The following is a 15014-nucleotide window of genomic DNA, read 5'->3' on the forward strand; positions in this document are numbered from 1 at the left end:
GTAGCACCGCGTGGAAGGCTGCCTTTGTTCATTCACATCCACAAACGCAGCCCTGGACACGCACAGGCCTGAAGGTCCGTGCCTGGTGCTCCCCTAGGAGGCAACCATACAGGGAGACAAGCACCAGGGCTGCTCCAAATGTAATGCCTCCTGTGCTGTGCTGTTGACCCACAGCGGTACGGCGGCAGAGGTTGAACCTTCCTACTGATAGCCCGTCACATTCTGTGGGAGCAGCGGTGACAAACGTGCGCCGCTCCATCCTGACCGCGCCACCGAGCGACTCAATGGGCCGCCGACGCACGAAGACAGCCGGGCGGCAGCGGAGCGGCGCCGTCTGACGGCGGTTGCGCGCCCGGAGAGCCAATGAGAGCGGGGCATTGGGGCGGGGCGGGGCCTGCCCAGAATGATCGGCGCGGAGGGCGCAGGGAACGGCAGTCGTGCCGCTGCGCGGCGAGCGGAGGGGGCGGCGGAGGTGCGGGAGCGGCGGGCGGGTGAGCGAGCGGCGGGGCGCGGGCAGGGCTGGGTGGGAGGGAGGAGCGGGGGCGAGCGAGACAGCGAGCTGAGCCGCGCTCAGGTGCGGGGCTGAGCGCGGGGCGGCCTGCAGCGGGCTGGGGGTGGGGGCCGTTCGCACGCGGCTGCGCTGACCTTGAGGTGCCCGCGGGGCGACGTGCCCGCGGCGGGCGGCGTATCGGCACGGCCTTATCGCGCGGCCCCCAGCCGGGCCGAGCCCCGGCACCGCCCGCCTTTCTCTGAATCCAACCTTTTTTTTTTTTCTTACCCCTTTTAATTTTTTTTTTTTTTTTTTATTTCTCCCCCTGCTGCATTTTGGGGGTGCAGGGCGGTTTTTGCTTTCCCCACCTTTCCCATCCTTGCCCGGAACGCGGGGCCCGCCTTCTGCTCATTGTCTCTGCGGGTTTTGCTATGAGAGCTGCGCGGAGGTTGAGTCAGCGGCTGCGTCCCCGCGCCACGTGCGCCCCTCGTGCTCCCCCGGCTGCGGGTGCTGCTGCTGCGAGTCCCGGCCCTCCCCACGCACACGCTTTCCCGTGGGGAGGCACGGCCTGCTGGACTCTTACCCTCTGGCTGTCGCTTGCAGCCGCTACCAGCTGCTTGCAGCTCCGCCCGCACGTGCCCCGGTTATAAGTGAAGGGTGGAACGAGTCCCGGCCGTTATTATTAACCTTTGATCTTCTCTGCCCGAAACAATCGGCTTGTGTTGCGCGGCTCCCAGGTGTAAAGGTAATCTGTGTGTGCCTAAAGACCAGTTTCAATGCCCTGCCCATAGGGATCAGCCCGAAGCGGCTTCTCAGAGCGCTGCTTAGGGGCGTTGCGTGAGCTGGGTGGTCCCGACCCACGCTGTCCAGTCAGTACCGCACGGAGCTTCTGCCCACAGCTGTCCAAGGGAGGAGTGCTGAAGCACCGAGGAAGATGAACCAAAGCAGTTCTGGTTGCAGCACTTACCGTGTAGAAAAATCCAGGCTATGAAAGTAACGGCGGTTTTGGGTGGCTGCTCTCGGCTGATCAAAGCAGAGGTTGCCTTTATAACACTGGGAAGAACCTGGTCACCTAGGAGATATCTTCCTATTAGAAGTGCTCCTAGGGACTGAAAACTTGTGCTGCTTAGGTGTAGGGTGCTGTGCTGCCCCTGCTGCCAGCCAGATGCTCGTCTCCGCCTGCTTTTCAGCCAGACCCCGATAGACTGAGGTGCGTGGTGTCTGTTGTCACAGCGCTACCTCCTGTGACCCCTTTCTAAGTGGAGATGGTCCTGCAATAGGCAAGACCCTTGGCTTTCAAGCTGCACTCCCTGCTGCCATTAGGGCTCCGTGAAAAGAGTTGCTGTGAATACGTGAACTTGCTGGTTGCATCCAGGGTTAACGGGCAAGTTTGTTGTCGGTTAATCAACACTGTGGCATAGATAGAAGCATGCATGTGCATTCCTCTATTGACTTGGATCTTGGGCATCTTTCGTGGTGGTAGGGGAACAGCCAGAGTTGATTTGTTGTGCTCTGAATTTCTAGGCCTTCGGTCAAGTTGGTGAGTACTCCTCCGGAAGGCAATGGATCATGCCAGAGCAGCACTGTCTAACTTGGTAAGGCATTCCCCCCCTGTGCCGTTTATCAAGAGATAGGTAGTGTTAGGTGCTCCTGTGTGAGCTGTGAGACCGGCTTCCCTGTAGCTAACTGGCTGTGATAAGGTGGTGTGAGCTGCTCAATATGGTGGGGTTATCGTTAACTGCTCTGGTGTCTTGGGTCTTTCAGGAAGCTGAAAAAAGGAGATAAACTAGGGGGGTGAGCTTTGAACAATATCCCAGGAGGAAGTACTGCTGAGGAAGCTGATTGTATTCCTATCAGGACAACTGTGTTCTGTTATGTTACTTTGGGAGGGTAAATGGGGAGGGGAAGGTGAATTCTACTGTAAGCTTAGCCTTTGTGACATGAGGACCTCAGGGACATGGACAAGCTTGTAAGGTGAGCCCATGAGAACCTAGTGAGATTCAGCAGGTCCAAGTGCAAGGTGCAGTCCTAGATGTATGTATGGACTGGGGGAAGAACTGAAGTGACCCTGCAGAGAAGGTCTTGAGTGTTCTGGTGGGTGGAAAGATTGATGTGAGCCAACAGAGCTCCCCAAGGCAGGGGGTTGGAACTGGATGATCTGAAAGGTGCCTTCCAACCCAAACCGTTCTGTGATTCCCCTGGGTATCTCTTTTCAGCATAGCTCTCATAATATTCATTGAAAGTTTAATTTAAAAACAGCCTGGGGCAATTTACTGTAAGGTTATATAGACCCAGGATGAAACTACTTGCATCAAAGTGAACGTGGCTCAAAGGCACAGCAGTGGAGGGGTTGCCTTCCCTTTCTTCTGTTCGGATCAGAGTTCCCTTCTGTGCAGGTTGCACGCTTTCAGGTTAGAGCAGAGCATTGCTGATTAAGGCCAGGAAATCCTGCCAGCCATTGCCATGGGGTCACATGGGAAATGTCAGTGCTGTTTTCTGTGTTGTATCTGTAACAGAGTCCAAGGTGGAATCAGACCCTGTATGGATGTTAGTCTGCCTGTGTCTGTTCAGAGCAGCCAGCGTGACTTACTGACAGCCAGGCTTGGGCTATGCTAGCATAATTTTAGGTGGGAGACCTGGATTTAGTTTGAACATGGGTGCAGCTGCCTGTAGGCTGGTGTAGCAAACTCTTTTCCATGATATGACTGTCTTTCAACAGTTCAGTGCCGAGCCGATGTCGTACACACGTTTCAGCATTGCCAGGCAAACGGATGGAGACAACAGCCACGTGGAGATGAAGCTGTCTGCTGATGATGAGGAAGGAGTGGACATTGAAAGGCCAGAGCACATGCATGACAGTATTGCTCAGCCACAGACAAATGGCAAGAAACTCTGCTTCGTAGTCATTGCAGCTGTTCTCCTCCTTTTGATTGGTAAGGAGGGGTGGGAAGCAACTGCAAGAAGTGGACTGTAGTACTGAACCTCTCCATGGCTGTTAACATTAGAGTTTGTAGTGTTTTGGGAGGTGATTAAAGAGCCTCAATCCAGGCTGCAGCTTCTTTTCACTCACTCTTTAGAATGCCTAGCTCAGACTTGTAACATAAAATTGAAACAAAGAAGTGTGAAGCTTGACAGTGAGACTGTGCCTTAACTAAAGAACAAACGGGTGGCTGTGGCAAGGGCTGTAGTTTTCCCTTGACCAGCTCCTAATGCTTCTCTAGACATGTGGATGAATATCCATGCTGATCTTTCAAAAGGTTTTAACTCTGCTGCCAACCTAAAGTAAACATTCTTCTCTCTGAGTGGTGCTGGGGGGACTCTGCCAAGCACAAGATCACATCTGCATTGTACTTTCAAATGTGCCAACTCGAGCAAAATGTCAGGATGCTATTCCTGTGTGTCCCTGGGTACACCAGCTTGTTAAAAATGGTGTGAGAACAGAGATGCAACTTAACTGTCAAGCTGCTGTGAGTACATGGTATGATGTGGAGTTGGTATGGTTGTCTTTTTGACACTCAAAGGAATCTGTATTCTCTGCAGGGTTTCTCATTGGCTACTTGAGTTATCGTGGACGAATGCAGCTGGCTGCCACTTGTCAAGATGGAAGTGGCAGGTGTGAGATAACTCCTACTGCATCTTACCTGGTGGATGGTGATGAAACTGTGGAAGAAGAGATTCAAGGACCACCTGTCATCTACTGGCCTCAACTAAAAGCCATGCTGTCAGATAAGCTGTCAGCCAAGAACCTTGGAGACCGCTTGAGGTAACAGTTCCAGAAAGCATAACTTAAAGCTGTGGGAGAGAACAAGGGTCTTAATGGTATAGGGAGGCATGTTGGTTTTAAGTGACTCGTCTGACTTGACTGTGTAGACTGGGGTGCTTTAATGCAACCTGGTGCTGTGGCCTAAGCCATGTGTATGTTCCCTGCAGGCAAAGGGCAGGCTTGGACTCCTTTGAGGCTGGTGAGGCTGAAGATTCAAACATGGCCACCTACATTCATGATCAATTCAACAGCTTCTTCTTGGATAAAGTGTGGAATGATGAACACTATATTAAGTTGCAAGTCAGAGGCAGGTATGTTAACAAAGAAGTGCAGATCTTTCTTATACATAGCATGGATCTCCATAGCCCTGAGTAAACACAGAATTTCTGCTGAAATTGTGAGCCAGTTACACCTCTCTAAAGCAGACCTTATCTAGGCAAGCCATTGTGTTGGCTGGCAGCTCACATCCACAAGGCTTCCTGCCCCTTCATGTGAGGGGAATTCAGTGTGCTCTTCTGAAGGAACCAGTAAGAGATCTAGAAGCACAGACTGTTTCTTGTTGTAGAATTTAGCCTTCGTTGATGTATCTGAACAATCTCAGAAATCGTTTTGGGGAAGTTCTGGGGTGAGTCTTCCTATTTCAGGCTTAGATTGACTTAGTATTACAAGAATTACAGAAATATGTGAGATATCTAAATATTCAGCCTGTGAAAGAATGTAACACTGTCTCCTAATTTCTAACAGCACCAAGAACAAAGTGTCCGTGTTGATCAGTGGTTACGAGGAGAGTTTGGAGAGTCCTGATGCATATGTGGCATACAGTGAGAGTGGCTCTTTTTCTGTAAGTGACTTCAGGAAAATTGGGAGATTTGTGCATGCTTGTCAGATGGTGATGTCTGAAATAGCTCGCCTCAGAATACGCACTATATAAAGGCCTCCCCAGTTAGAGAACTGGTGGGGAGGGGGTGAGCAATGGGCACACAGTTTTCTTCCTTCAGCAAGATACAGTCTAAATTTCTCTTCCAGCCCAGGAACTTTGACAGAGATTCTGCTCCAGCAGGCGTGTTGCATGTGATTGGAGTTTACATTGCTGAGGTTGAACTGCTTTCTGTTAATGGCAGACTGATGTGTTCCAGGCTCCACAGCTTTGTAGGCCGCTTCAACTGTCTTACCAGTATAGGACTACTGTGTTTATAACAGTGTTTCTGTTCTAGGGCAAACCTGTCTATGTGAACTATGGACTGAAAAGAGATATTGAGACAATACAAAAGTCAGTGACTACACTGAATGGAACCATAGTCATTGTCAGAGCTGGAAAAATAACACTTGCCGAGAAGGTAAACACTGTGTGCCCTAAAGCCTGGCCAAACATGGTCTTTTGTTGTGTTTTTTTTTTTTTTTTTTTAGTCACACCTCTCTACCTCAGTTCAAGTTTTTAGAACTCATAGGTAAACTTGTTCAGCAGGTCTGGTCTTGCTTGTTTTCTCCAAGCTTCCACATGCAGGTCTGGACACAGATTGAAAGGAGCTGGTTACCATTTATGGGGCCAGTGTTCTTAGCCTCTGGCAGCCTGACTGGGATGGCCAAGCATTTGGGAAAAACAGGGAGAAGTAGGCAGTTTGGAGGATGGCAGGGTGCAGTGTTGGCTGTTATTGCTAGATGCAGCAGTAATAGGGCTGTTAGAAGCAGGACAGCCTTGTCTCCAGAACACCTCTTGCTGCTGCAGTGTCTCACTTGGCTCTTTTCTAAGCCTTCATCTGCACCAAGTGTTGGCACTGCCTTCCCAGTCTGTTGCCACATGTATTGCTGTAATGTTTGCTCTGTAGGAGGTAACATGCAAGCAGTCTATAAAAGATCCAAGTCCTTCTGTACGCAGGCCTGTTTTAGGCCTGCCCCAGAACTGCTCTTCAGATGGATATTTGTGGGGAGGCAGGGCTGTAGGACTCTGCCCAGCATGTGTCACTGTGTCATAGACACAGAGCTGAGAAGCACTTCGATGACTGCAAATGTGCAGCTAATGCTGTTTTACCCTTCAGGTCGCAAATGCCAAAGAGGCAGGAGCAATTGGAGTCCTCATGTATGTGGATTCACTCAAGTATGGGGTAGCAGGGACCCTTATCCCATTTGGGCATGTGAGTATGCGATTGGCTTTCCTGTTTGTTACTCTGAGGAATTTTTTTCCCTATGAGCTGCAAACTGTATCTGTCCTTCTAGCTCGAGCAGCACTTTGTGCCCTTGTATAGTTGGTCTCTTCTGAGACCTGAGGAGCTTCTTGCTTTTCACAGGCCCACCTTGGAACTGGAGACCCTTACACCCCAGGCTTCCCTTCGTTCAACCACACACAGTTTCCACCAGTTGAATCTTCAGGACTACCCCACATTGCTGTTCAGACCATCTCCAGCAGTGCAGCAACCAAGCTGTTCAGGTAATGGTCTCTTCTGGCTTGTGTGCTGGTGTCTCTGTTGCAGGGGTTAAGGTTGGTGATGAGGTATTACGAGCCCAGAGAGCTCCCTGCTGGTCTCTGCTGTGTATCACAGGAAGCACTTACTGGGGCTGGCTGGAAAAATGTTGCTTGTGTCTATATCTTGTAGCTTAAAAACAGGATAGCTGGATAGTAAATGGTATCACATAGCTATCCTGATATCATGTAACTAAATGAGACCAGAGCTGGGTAATGAGTTTGAATGGGGTCTCTTTCCTCAGCAAAATGGATGGAGACTCATGCTCTGAAGGTTGGAAAGGTGGGATGCATTCCTGTAAGGTGACAACAAAGCAGGACAGCAAGATAATGGTGAAAATGGATGTGAACAATTCCATGAAAGACAGGAAGATTCTGAACATCTTTGGTGCTATCCAAGGATCTGAAGAACCAGGTAATAGCAACTACGTTGTGGCTCAGGCTCGAGGGGAACTTCCTTCAGTTAGAACCACAGCCTTTCTTTAGGGATTAAGTGTAAAACTGAACTGTGCTGCCAGGGAAAGGCTAAATGAAAGGAATGCACCTCATACAGAGGTTAGACTCTGTATGTAGCTCCTGGCACAGTAACTCAAAGCTGACTCTCTGATAGTGCTTGCAAAGTGAAGCTTGAACCTCAAATCTTGATGTCTCCTTTCTAGATCGGTATGTTGTGATTGGAGCCCAGAGAGATTCCTGGGGCCCAGGAGTGGCTAAAGCTGGCACTGGAACTGCTATATTGTTGGAACTTGCCCGTGTGATCTCAGACATAGTGAAAAATGGTAAATACTTGTGTACTAAAGCATGATACTGGCTTAGCTCTACGTTTGTTAGTACTGGAGAGTCCAGTTACAAAATAATCCTATAAGAAACGTGTAGGGAATCAGGAAGGCTTCTGAAAGGCTGTTTCTTGTCTGATACTGACAACTTGTCTGCAGTGAGCACTTGCTTCCAAGATCACCTGCTTTATCTGGTGTGGCTTGAATGCAAGAATATCCTTGTATAGCATGCACTACAAGCCTCAAATTTGAACTGTCTATTGTACAGCCAGGCCTGAAGGTGAAAAATGTTTCAATAGTTTACCAGATGGAGGGGTGGGGGTTGCATGATGGCACTTACTGCAAGTGCTCTCATCCCCAGCATTAATTCTGAGCTCAGGCAGCTAAAGAAAGGAGGGCAAATACAGTGAGTATGGCTTTGCTATGCAGTTCTGCAGCATGGAGGATTTGGAGGAAGGCTGGGAAAAGGATATGCTTGCTGCCATTAGTGTGCACATTTTTCTGTGACAGCCAGAATGCTTAAGCTCTGCCTGAGCAGCAGGTGATTGATCAGCCCAGGCCTTGAGTGCTGCTACATCTCCAGTGAGGAAGGCTGAAGATCTCCATCTCTGTCTTTGCAGAGGGCTACAAACCGAGGCGAAGCATCATCTTTGCTAGCTGGAGTGCAGGAGACTACGGAGCTGTGGGTGCTACTGAATGGCTGGAGGTACAGTTTCTTTGATGGACTTCTGTTTGATGACTGCTCAGTCATCATTTCTGATTATTTTTTATTAATTAAATGCCCTGGTGTTATACCGTTACTGCTTGTCTTACAGTATTTGTTTTGTTCTAGGGGTACTCTGCCATGCTGCATGCCAAAGCTTTCACTTACATCAACTTGGATGCTGCAGTCCTGGGTAATTTGCCACTCTTTTTTTTTTTTTTTTTTTTTCCCCTTGAAATCAAGTAGGACTAGAATAGTTTGACAGACATTGATTAGCCTCCGGAAATGGAAACTCTGCTCCAACTGTGTCAAAAGTGGTGTTGGATATTTGGCTGAAAGCTGAAATGACTCCATTTATCACTGGCTGAGCTGAAGCAGGGAGGTTGCTGCAGCCTGAGCTAGAAGACACTTCTAGGTCTCAGTAATTTTTGCTCTATGTATCTTGAGGAGCCCTTGGCAACAAGCTATAGATAGATTACCACCTGGGTCAAGTGATCTTTCTCAGTTGCAAGTCTGAGCTGCTCTAGTAGTTATCAGTGTGTCAAATGCCTTTTTTTTTTTTTTTTTTTTTCTTTTTCCCAGGAGCAAGCCATGTCAAGATTTCTGCCAGCCCCTTGCTGTACATGCTGCTGGAGAGAATTATGAAGGGGGTGAGTTGAAGGGGTCTCAAGCTGGTTGGGTGTGACTTACAGTTGCTGGATTATTTTCCTTGCCAGAGCTGGCACCCTTTCAGGAGAAGCATCACATAAAGGGGCTGAAATATTCTGGAGGGCCCTGTCAGCTGGGCTCTGGGCTCTGCAGTTTACTTATTTCCAATGTGAAATCAGTAAATATCACTGTTGGGTGGGAGGTGAGTGGCTGTCCTGCATAGGGTGTGTTTGTGTGGAAGAAGACATAGGCATAACTATGCAAGTTCTGAGGCAGATACAGCAAATTAAATAGAGGTTAGAACAAGTGCAGTGACTGTCATCTCTCTCTGCAGGTGAAGGATCCAGCACAAGGATCAAGAAGTCTCTTGGACAGAGTTGGCTCGGACTGGGTAAAAGCAGTGTAAGTATTGCCATCCTGCTCTTTGGGAAAGCAGATTTCTGTAGAACAAACTGAACAGCTTCTGCTCTTTGTGCTGGAATGTCATACCACTGTCTGGAGCAGGCTTTACCTGTTGCAGTGGGGTCAGGTAAGTGTGAAGAGCAGAGCAGTAGCTCTGCTTAGTGCTGCCCCAGGCTGCCTGTAGGCAGTTCAGATGCTCTTCGTGCAGGGCAAGAGCCACCTTGCACAAAGAGCAGTGACCAGCAGCCCTTGGTACTTGGCTGGGACTCCTTGCCAAAATCTGTCTGGTCTGAACAGGGTAGCCCAGCTGGTTCAGTGCTTCAGCTCCAGCCTTGTAGTTTTTTTTTTCCTGGGATGCCTAAACCAGTTGATAATGGCTCAATACTTGTCTCTTGCAGTGTTCCTCTTGGCTTGGATAATGCAGCATTCCCTTTCCTGGCATACTCAGGAATCCCAGTGGTGTCTTTTGGTTTCTACAATGTAAGTACTGTCTAACTGCATGGTGCATTCCCTCCATGGAAAGTGCTAGAGGGATATTGCTCTCCAAGATGGCAAAGCCTAGAATGCTGTCCTGAGCATAGTGTGCATGTAGGAGCCTCTCTGGGAAAGGACATGTACTGCCATAGACCCCAGGCTGAGAGGTCACATGTTCTGAAGGCTGCTGCTGGGATGTGGCCTGTAGTGTGTCTTTGAGCACCTTGGATGCTTGTGTCCTATAGGGAGGGGGAACCAGCACTGTTCTGGAGGTTCAAAGGTCAATGATGCAGAAATGAACAACACTGAAAAGATGTCAGGCTTCTGCTACTTCAGTGGAAGATGCACTACAACCTGCTGTTCAGCAAGCAAAGTGCTTGGGGGAAGCTGTATGAAGCTGCACAGCTGGCCAGAGCACGTGTTAACACAGACTATCCAGATCTGCTTTTGTAGATCGTTGCTGCAAAAATGGCCTTAGCCAGGCTGCCAGCTGTAGAACTTGGAGCCTTTATGGTAACAGCTTCCTTGGCTTGTGAATGTTTGGATCTTACTAGTGTCAGGCTTCCTCCAAAACATCTAATATTATTCTGCCCAGGAAGGGTTGGAGAGTACTGTCAGCAGGTACCAAAATATGTGCTGGAGTTTGCCTGCTCACAACTTTGCAGGGAAATGGGCTAACAAACTAACAGAGCTGATTGCTGGAAGCTGTGAGGGACTAAATGTAGAAGGTCTGTTCCCTCTCCTGTGCTTTGAAGTTTTTCCAACCCGAATCTCACTACTTAGAGGCACGAGGAAATGGAATGTACTGGGAGATAACTCCCAGCTGGCGAAGCACTTCTGTCTGACTTCAATGTCTTCCTTCTTCTAGAAAGATGAGGAATATCGTTTCCTGAATACTAAGGGTGACACACTGGAGAACCTGAGGAAAATTGACAATCTGGATGCACTTTTGCGTGCTGCTGCAGAAGTAGCTGGACAAGTAGCTCTCAGGCTGACCCACGATCACGAGCTCTTCCTGGACTTTGGGAGATACGGTGAAGAATTACTGGCATACCAGGAGAAGTTTTTGCCTTACGTTAAGGATGTGCAGGTAAGAAGGGTGCTGAGTGCGTTGAATCCCTGAAGGCTGTTCTGAGGACAGGCGTTAACAGTACTCCAGAACTGTTAGCTGCAGTTGGGTGGACGTCTTCCTCATCTGGATACAAGTGTTACAAGATGTGATTTGAGGGGAAAAAAAAAAAAAAACAACAACTCCTTAAAAAGCAGTACAGGCAGTACTGCTGTGTAGGCAGATCTGTGGCAGGCAGATCTATCTGACGTTGCTGTGGTGGAGGATGTGGTGGATGTGGGTGCTATGTTTTCTAGCCTGGACATCATCCACAGCACAGTGCAGCTTCGCATCTCGTTTGCACCTCTGCTGAAACAGTACAAGAAACTGTGGGTGGGGAGAGGCATAAGCTGTGCTCAGTGACCTCAGAAAAGACTGCCAGGAACTCGCTCTGCTACTTAATTAAACTGGCAAAAAAAAAAAAAAAATTCTTGGTAAGAGAGCTGCAAAAGAAGAAAATCAGGTTTGCTAACAGCTCCTCCCTCACAGGAGCTGGGGTTGACCTTGGACTGGCTGTTTTTTGCCCGTGGTGACTTCCAGCGAGCTGCAGATGCACTGAGAAGAGACATTGCAAACAGTGACAGGGAGAACAAGGTCATCCGCAGAGCCCTGAATGACAGGATCATGAAGGTAGGTGTCTGCAGCTGGCTTGCCTTTCCTTACGAGGTGAGGGCTGGCCAGGATGGGCTTTGTGCTTGGAAGCTGCAGGTGCTGTGCTAAATGTTAACGTGACTGACTTCTGTGCTTGCTGTCAGGATCTGGCCCTGGCAGAGCTGCTGTAGGGAAGGGCTGGGTGCTGATGCTGGAGGGCTGGTGATGGGGCAGATCAGAAAAGAAAAGCTTGGGAGGTGAAAGTATAACAGAGTTTGCATCTCTGTTCCAGGTGGAGTATGACTTCTTGTCACCATATCTCTCACCAAAAGATGTTCCCTTTCGCCACGTCTTCTTCGGCAGAGGCACCCACACTCTGCAGAGTCTGGTGGAGCATCTGCAGCTGCTGAAAACTGGCAAGAGCGAGGTGGATCTGAACTTGCTGAAGGAGCAGCTGGCCCTAGCAACGTGGACCATTAAAGGGGCTGCTAACGCCTTGGGAGGTGATATCTGGGATACTGACAATGAATTCTAGGCACTGCAAACACCTGGTTAAGGTACAGGGTTAGGGAAACCCGCTCCCTACCATGGCGTTATTTTTCTGTAGAGGGTTTTAGTTTGGTGGATTTTGGGTTTTTTTTTTTTGGTGGTTTTTTTTTTTTTGGTAACAAATCTTTTCTTGACCAAAGTTGAGCGTAAAATTTAAATCTCACACAAATTCATATGAGGCAGTTCTAAAGCAGGTACTAAAATTATGATGATATCTCTGACCGCAATCAAACTTGTCACCTGCTGCTGCTTGTGGGGTTTGCTCTCTGGTGTACTTGAGAGCTAACAGCACAAGGGAATCCTGAACCAGTACCTTGAGTGGGAAGGTACTGTGTCTATCTAAAATTCTTTTGTTGTTGGCCTCCTAAATGTAGTGACAGGGCAGGGAATGGATTCCTCTGACACAGTAAGGATCTCTTCTCTGGCCAGTGAGCTGCAGGCACAAACCTATGGTTGAAGAATTAAAAACAGCAGCCTGTAAGTGCTGGGTTATCAGCAAGCTCTGAAGTGCCCGGCCTGCCTTTACTCAGCAGCAGGGCTCCAATGACATCTTGGAGGCTTGCTGCTACAAGGGCAGGCCTCAATACCCAGGAAAGATAACCCAAAGACTGTTGTGTCCCCCTTTTGTGTTCCTAGCTGGCACCTCCACGAGTCCTGCAGCATTAGAATCATAGAATAGAGTCATTGAGAGCCAGCTCTGGGCTGGCACTTCAGACCTTGCTGTGCTGGGGCCTTTTGCAAAGCAGAGTCTCTTGCTGGCCAAACTCTGTTTGGCTGATGCCATTTTGCAGGATGGCTCTTGTTTGACACTGAGATATTTATTTGTTTATTTATTTATCAGTGACAGTGTTCACTATAAATGGTGCGTGGGTTTTTTTATAGAAGATAATTATCGGAAGCAGTGCCTTCCATAATTATGACAGTTATACTGTCGTTTTTGAATAAAGCAGCATCTGCTATTACAATCAAACATGATACTGGAACTTTGCATTTAAAACAATCCAAACAAGCCCCCCTCCTAAATTTTGTTTTTAAACCTGGTAGCAAGTCTCTGGGTTGCACTTGCAAATGATCCTTGAAATGCTGGAAAGCAACTCAAAATTTGGAAATTTTGGCTCCCTGAGGTGTCTTGTGCCGCTCTGTGGGCTTAGGACTCCTCTTCCCTGTTTCTGGAAGCCTTGTGCTCGTGTGGTGGCACTGCTCCATGGAGGGGCAGAGCACCCTGAGCAGGGCTCGCTGTGCAGCGCTCACCCCATCCATGGCGCTGCACACAAACTCATCCCTTGGATTGGGCATTGGCCCTATTGGCAATGGCAGCTTCCTGCAGACTTCCAGTACCTTATGTATCATGAAACCTAACTGACATTATCGGGGGCAGTGTCTTCCATAATGTGTAAAGAACAAGGTAGTTTTTGCCTACCACAGTGTTATATCGGAGGCAGTGACCTCCATATGTTGCACTATGGGTGTACGTAATTATCGGGGACAGTGTTTCCCATAATTGTTTTATGCTTATCATGAAATGTCATCTGCAAAGCTTGATGGTTAGTATCTAACATGGATCAACTTCCTGCAGTCCTATTTTTTTTTTCCACTCTCCTGTGGTGATGAAAATACGAACTTCAATCTGTTCCGTACTTCTGTAGACTCCTCTGTAGGCTGAACTCGTTCTAATAGCTGTGCTGTTGTGAAGTTGCTTCTTGCCCCAAGTAACAAGACTGGGGCTGGGATGTTAGTGAAAGGTAGAGTAGTTAGCAGTAGTTTGTGTGTTCTGTGCTGTTGTAAACTTCCTTCAAACCGGTCACAAAGACATGATGAACTCAAGGTGAATGTAGGGGTTGGGGCTGACTGCTGGCTGGAGGGCTCAGGCTGCTGCTTTGGGTGTGTGTACTAATACAGAGAACTCTGCCTGCTTTGGTTGATGCTGGGGTGCACGCCTGGAGAGGCTGCTTGCTTCTGTCCTGGGTGTTGCTGGAAACCTTAGTCATTCCTTTTGGGTGCTTTTGGGAGAAACACCTTCCTCGTGGTGCTGCACTGCTCCCTGACCCGATGCTGAGCACTGTTGATGTTTGACATCTGCAGATTGCCAGGAGGAAGGTGTCAGGCAGCATCTAGCTGTGTACTTTGTTTAGGAAAAAAAAAATAAAATTGTGTTAAAAATCATGATAATTTAAATCGAGTGTTACCTGAGGCCCAGCAGTAACGCCTGAAGGATGTGCAGTTGGGTGAGAGACTCCATCCTCCACAAAGGTCGGGCACAGGTGCCCACTGCTTGTGCAGTGAGCTCAGCCCGTGTGAACGGAGGGGCTCTGTTTGCATTCATCGGAAGCTGGAAGCCTGCTGTCCAGGTGCGAGTCCCAGTGCTCATCCCTAACTGCCCTGCTGTCTCTGAGGCATGTGCACAACCCTATGTAGCTGTTTCCTAGTGACACTTCTCCAGATGGCATTTAAGAGCTTGCTGTCTGTGACTCCTTGCTGTAGCACTTGCATGCATCTTGATGTCAGACTTAAGTGTGTGCTTTGTGACCAGCAGAGAAAGATGAAACCTGGAGAGACAGGAGCCAGCACAGCCGTGCCTGCTGCTGTGGTGGGGCTTGTGTCTGACTTGGTGTGGGGTGTTACTGTCTGTATCGAGGTTACCTGCTGTCTGCTTCAATAAAACTTCTGAAAGATTCAACACTGAACTCCTGTGGGTTCTTGATGCCTCTGTTGCCTCTGGTGGGCGGCTGGAGACAGGCTGCTCTCCTGGAGCTGTCACTGCATATGAGCTCCTGGCATCCCCACTGCCACCATGGGGACTTCCCAACTTCACCATGCTGTTCTGCTTGGAGTGCTCAGAGTGCTGTTTCTCTCCAGGCAACCGGGCTGAGGATGCAGGCATTGATGTGGAAAAGTGATGGATGTGAGCTGTCCCCCTCCCTTCATGGCTGCTGCTTCCCAGTCACCATGTTAAAGTCACAGGATAGCACAGGGTGGAAGGGACTCATGAGGATTATCAAGTCCATCTCATGGCTGTATGTGGGACCACTCAGAAATCAGACCTTGAGGCCTG

At 48.9% G+C, this 15014-nt stretch overlaps 1 protein-coding gene across 2 annotated transcripts; it reads left to right on the plus strand.

The window, feature by feature from the left end:
* Positions 1–403: 403 nt before the first annotated feature.
* TFRC (transferrin receptor) lies at positions 404–14639 on the plus strand. Of its 2 annotated transcripts, XM_052686912.1 has the most exons (19): positions 404–472; positions 2015–2085; positions 3245–3423; positions 4031–4253; positions 4421–4564; positions 4998–5094; positions 5468–5590; positions 6290–6385; positions 6539–6678; positions 6957–7126; positions 7371–7490; positions 8108–8193; positions 8320–8383; positions 8773–8840; positions 9173–9240; positions 9639–9720; positions 10583–10804; positions 11312–11452; positions 11706–14639. In XM_052686912.1, exons 1-19 carry the CDS (start codon positions 404–406, stop codon positions 11946–11948), a joined length of 2406 nt encoding a protein of 801 aa, XP_052542872.1. In that variant the 3' UTR covers positions 11949–14639. The 2 variants fall into 2 exon arrangements, with proteins under 2 accessions (XP_052542872.1, XP_052542871.1); XM_052686911.1 differs by lacking the exon at positions 404–472 and having other exon boundaries at positions 1283–2085; positions 3210–3423.
* The last annotated feature ends 375 nt before the right edge of the window (positions 14640–15014 follow it).

This window comes from Tympanuchus pallidicinctus, unplaced genomic scaffold (genome assembly GCF_026119805.1).
Source record: "Tympanuchus pallidicinctus isolate F22 unplaced genomic scaffold, pur_lepc_1.0 scaffold22, whole genome shotgun sequence".
Taxonomy (NCBI): Eukaryota; Metazoa; Chordata; class Aves; order Galliformes; family Phasianidae; genus Tympanuchus; species Tympanuchus pallidicinctus.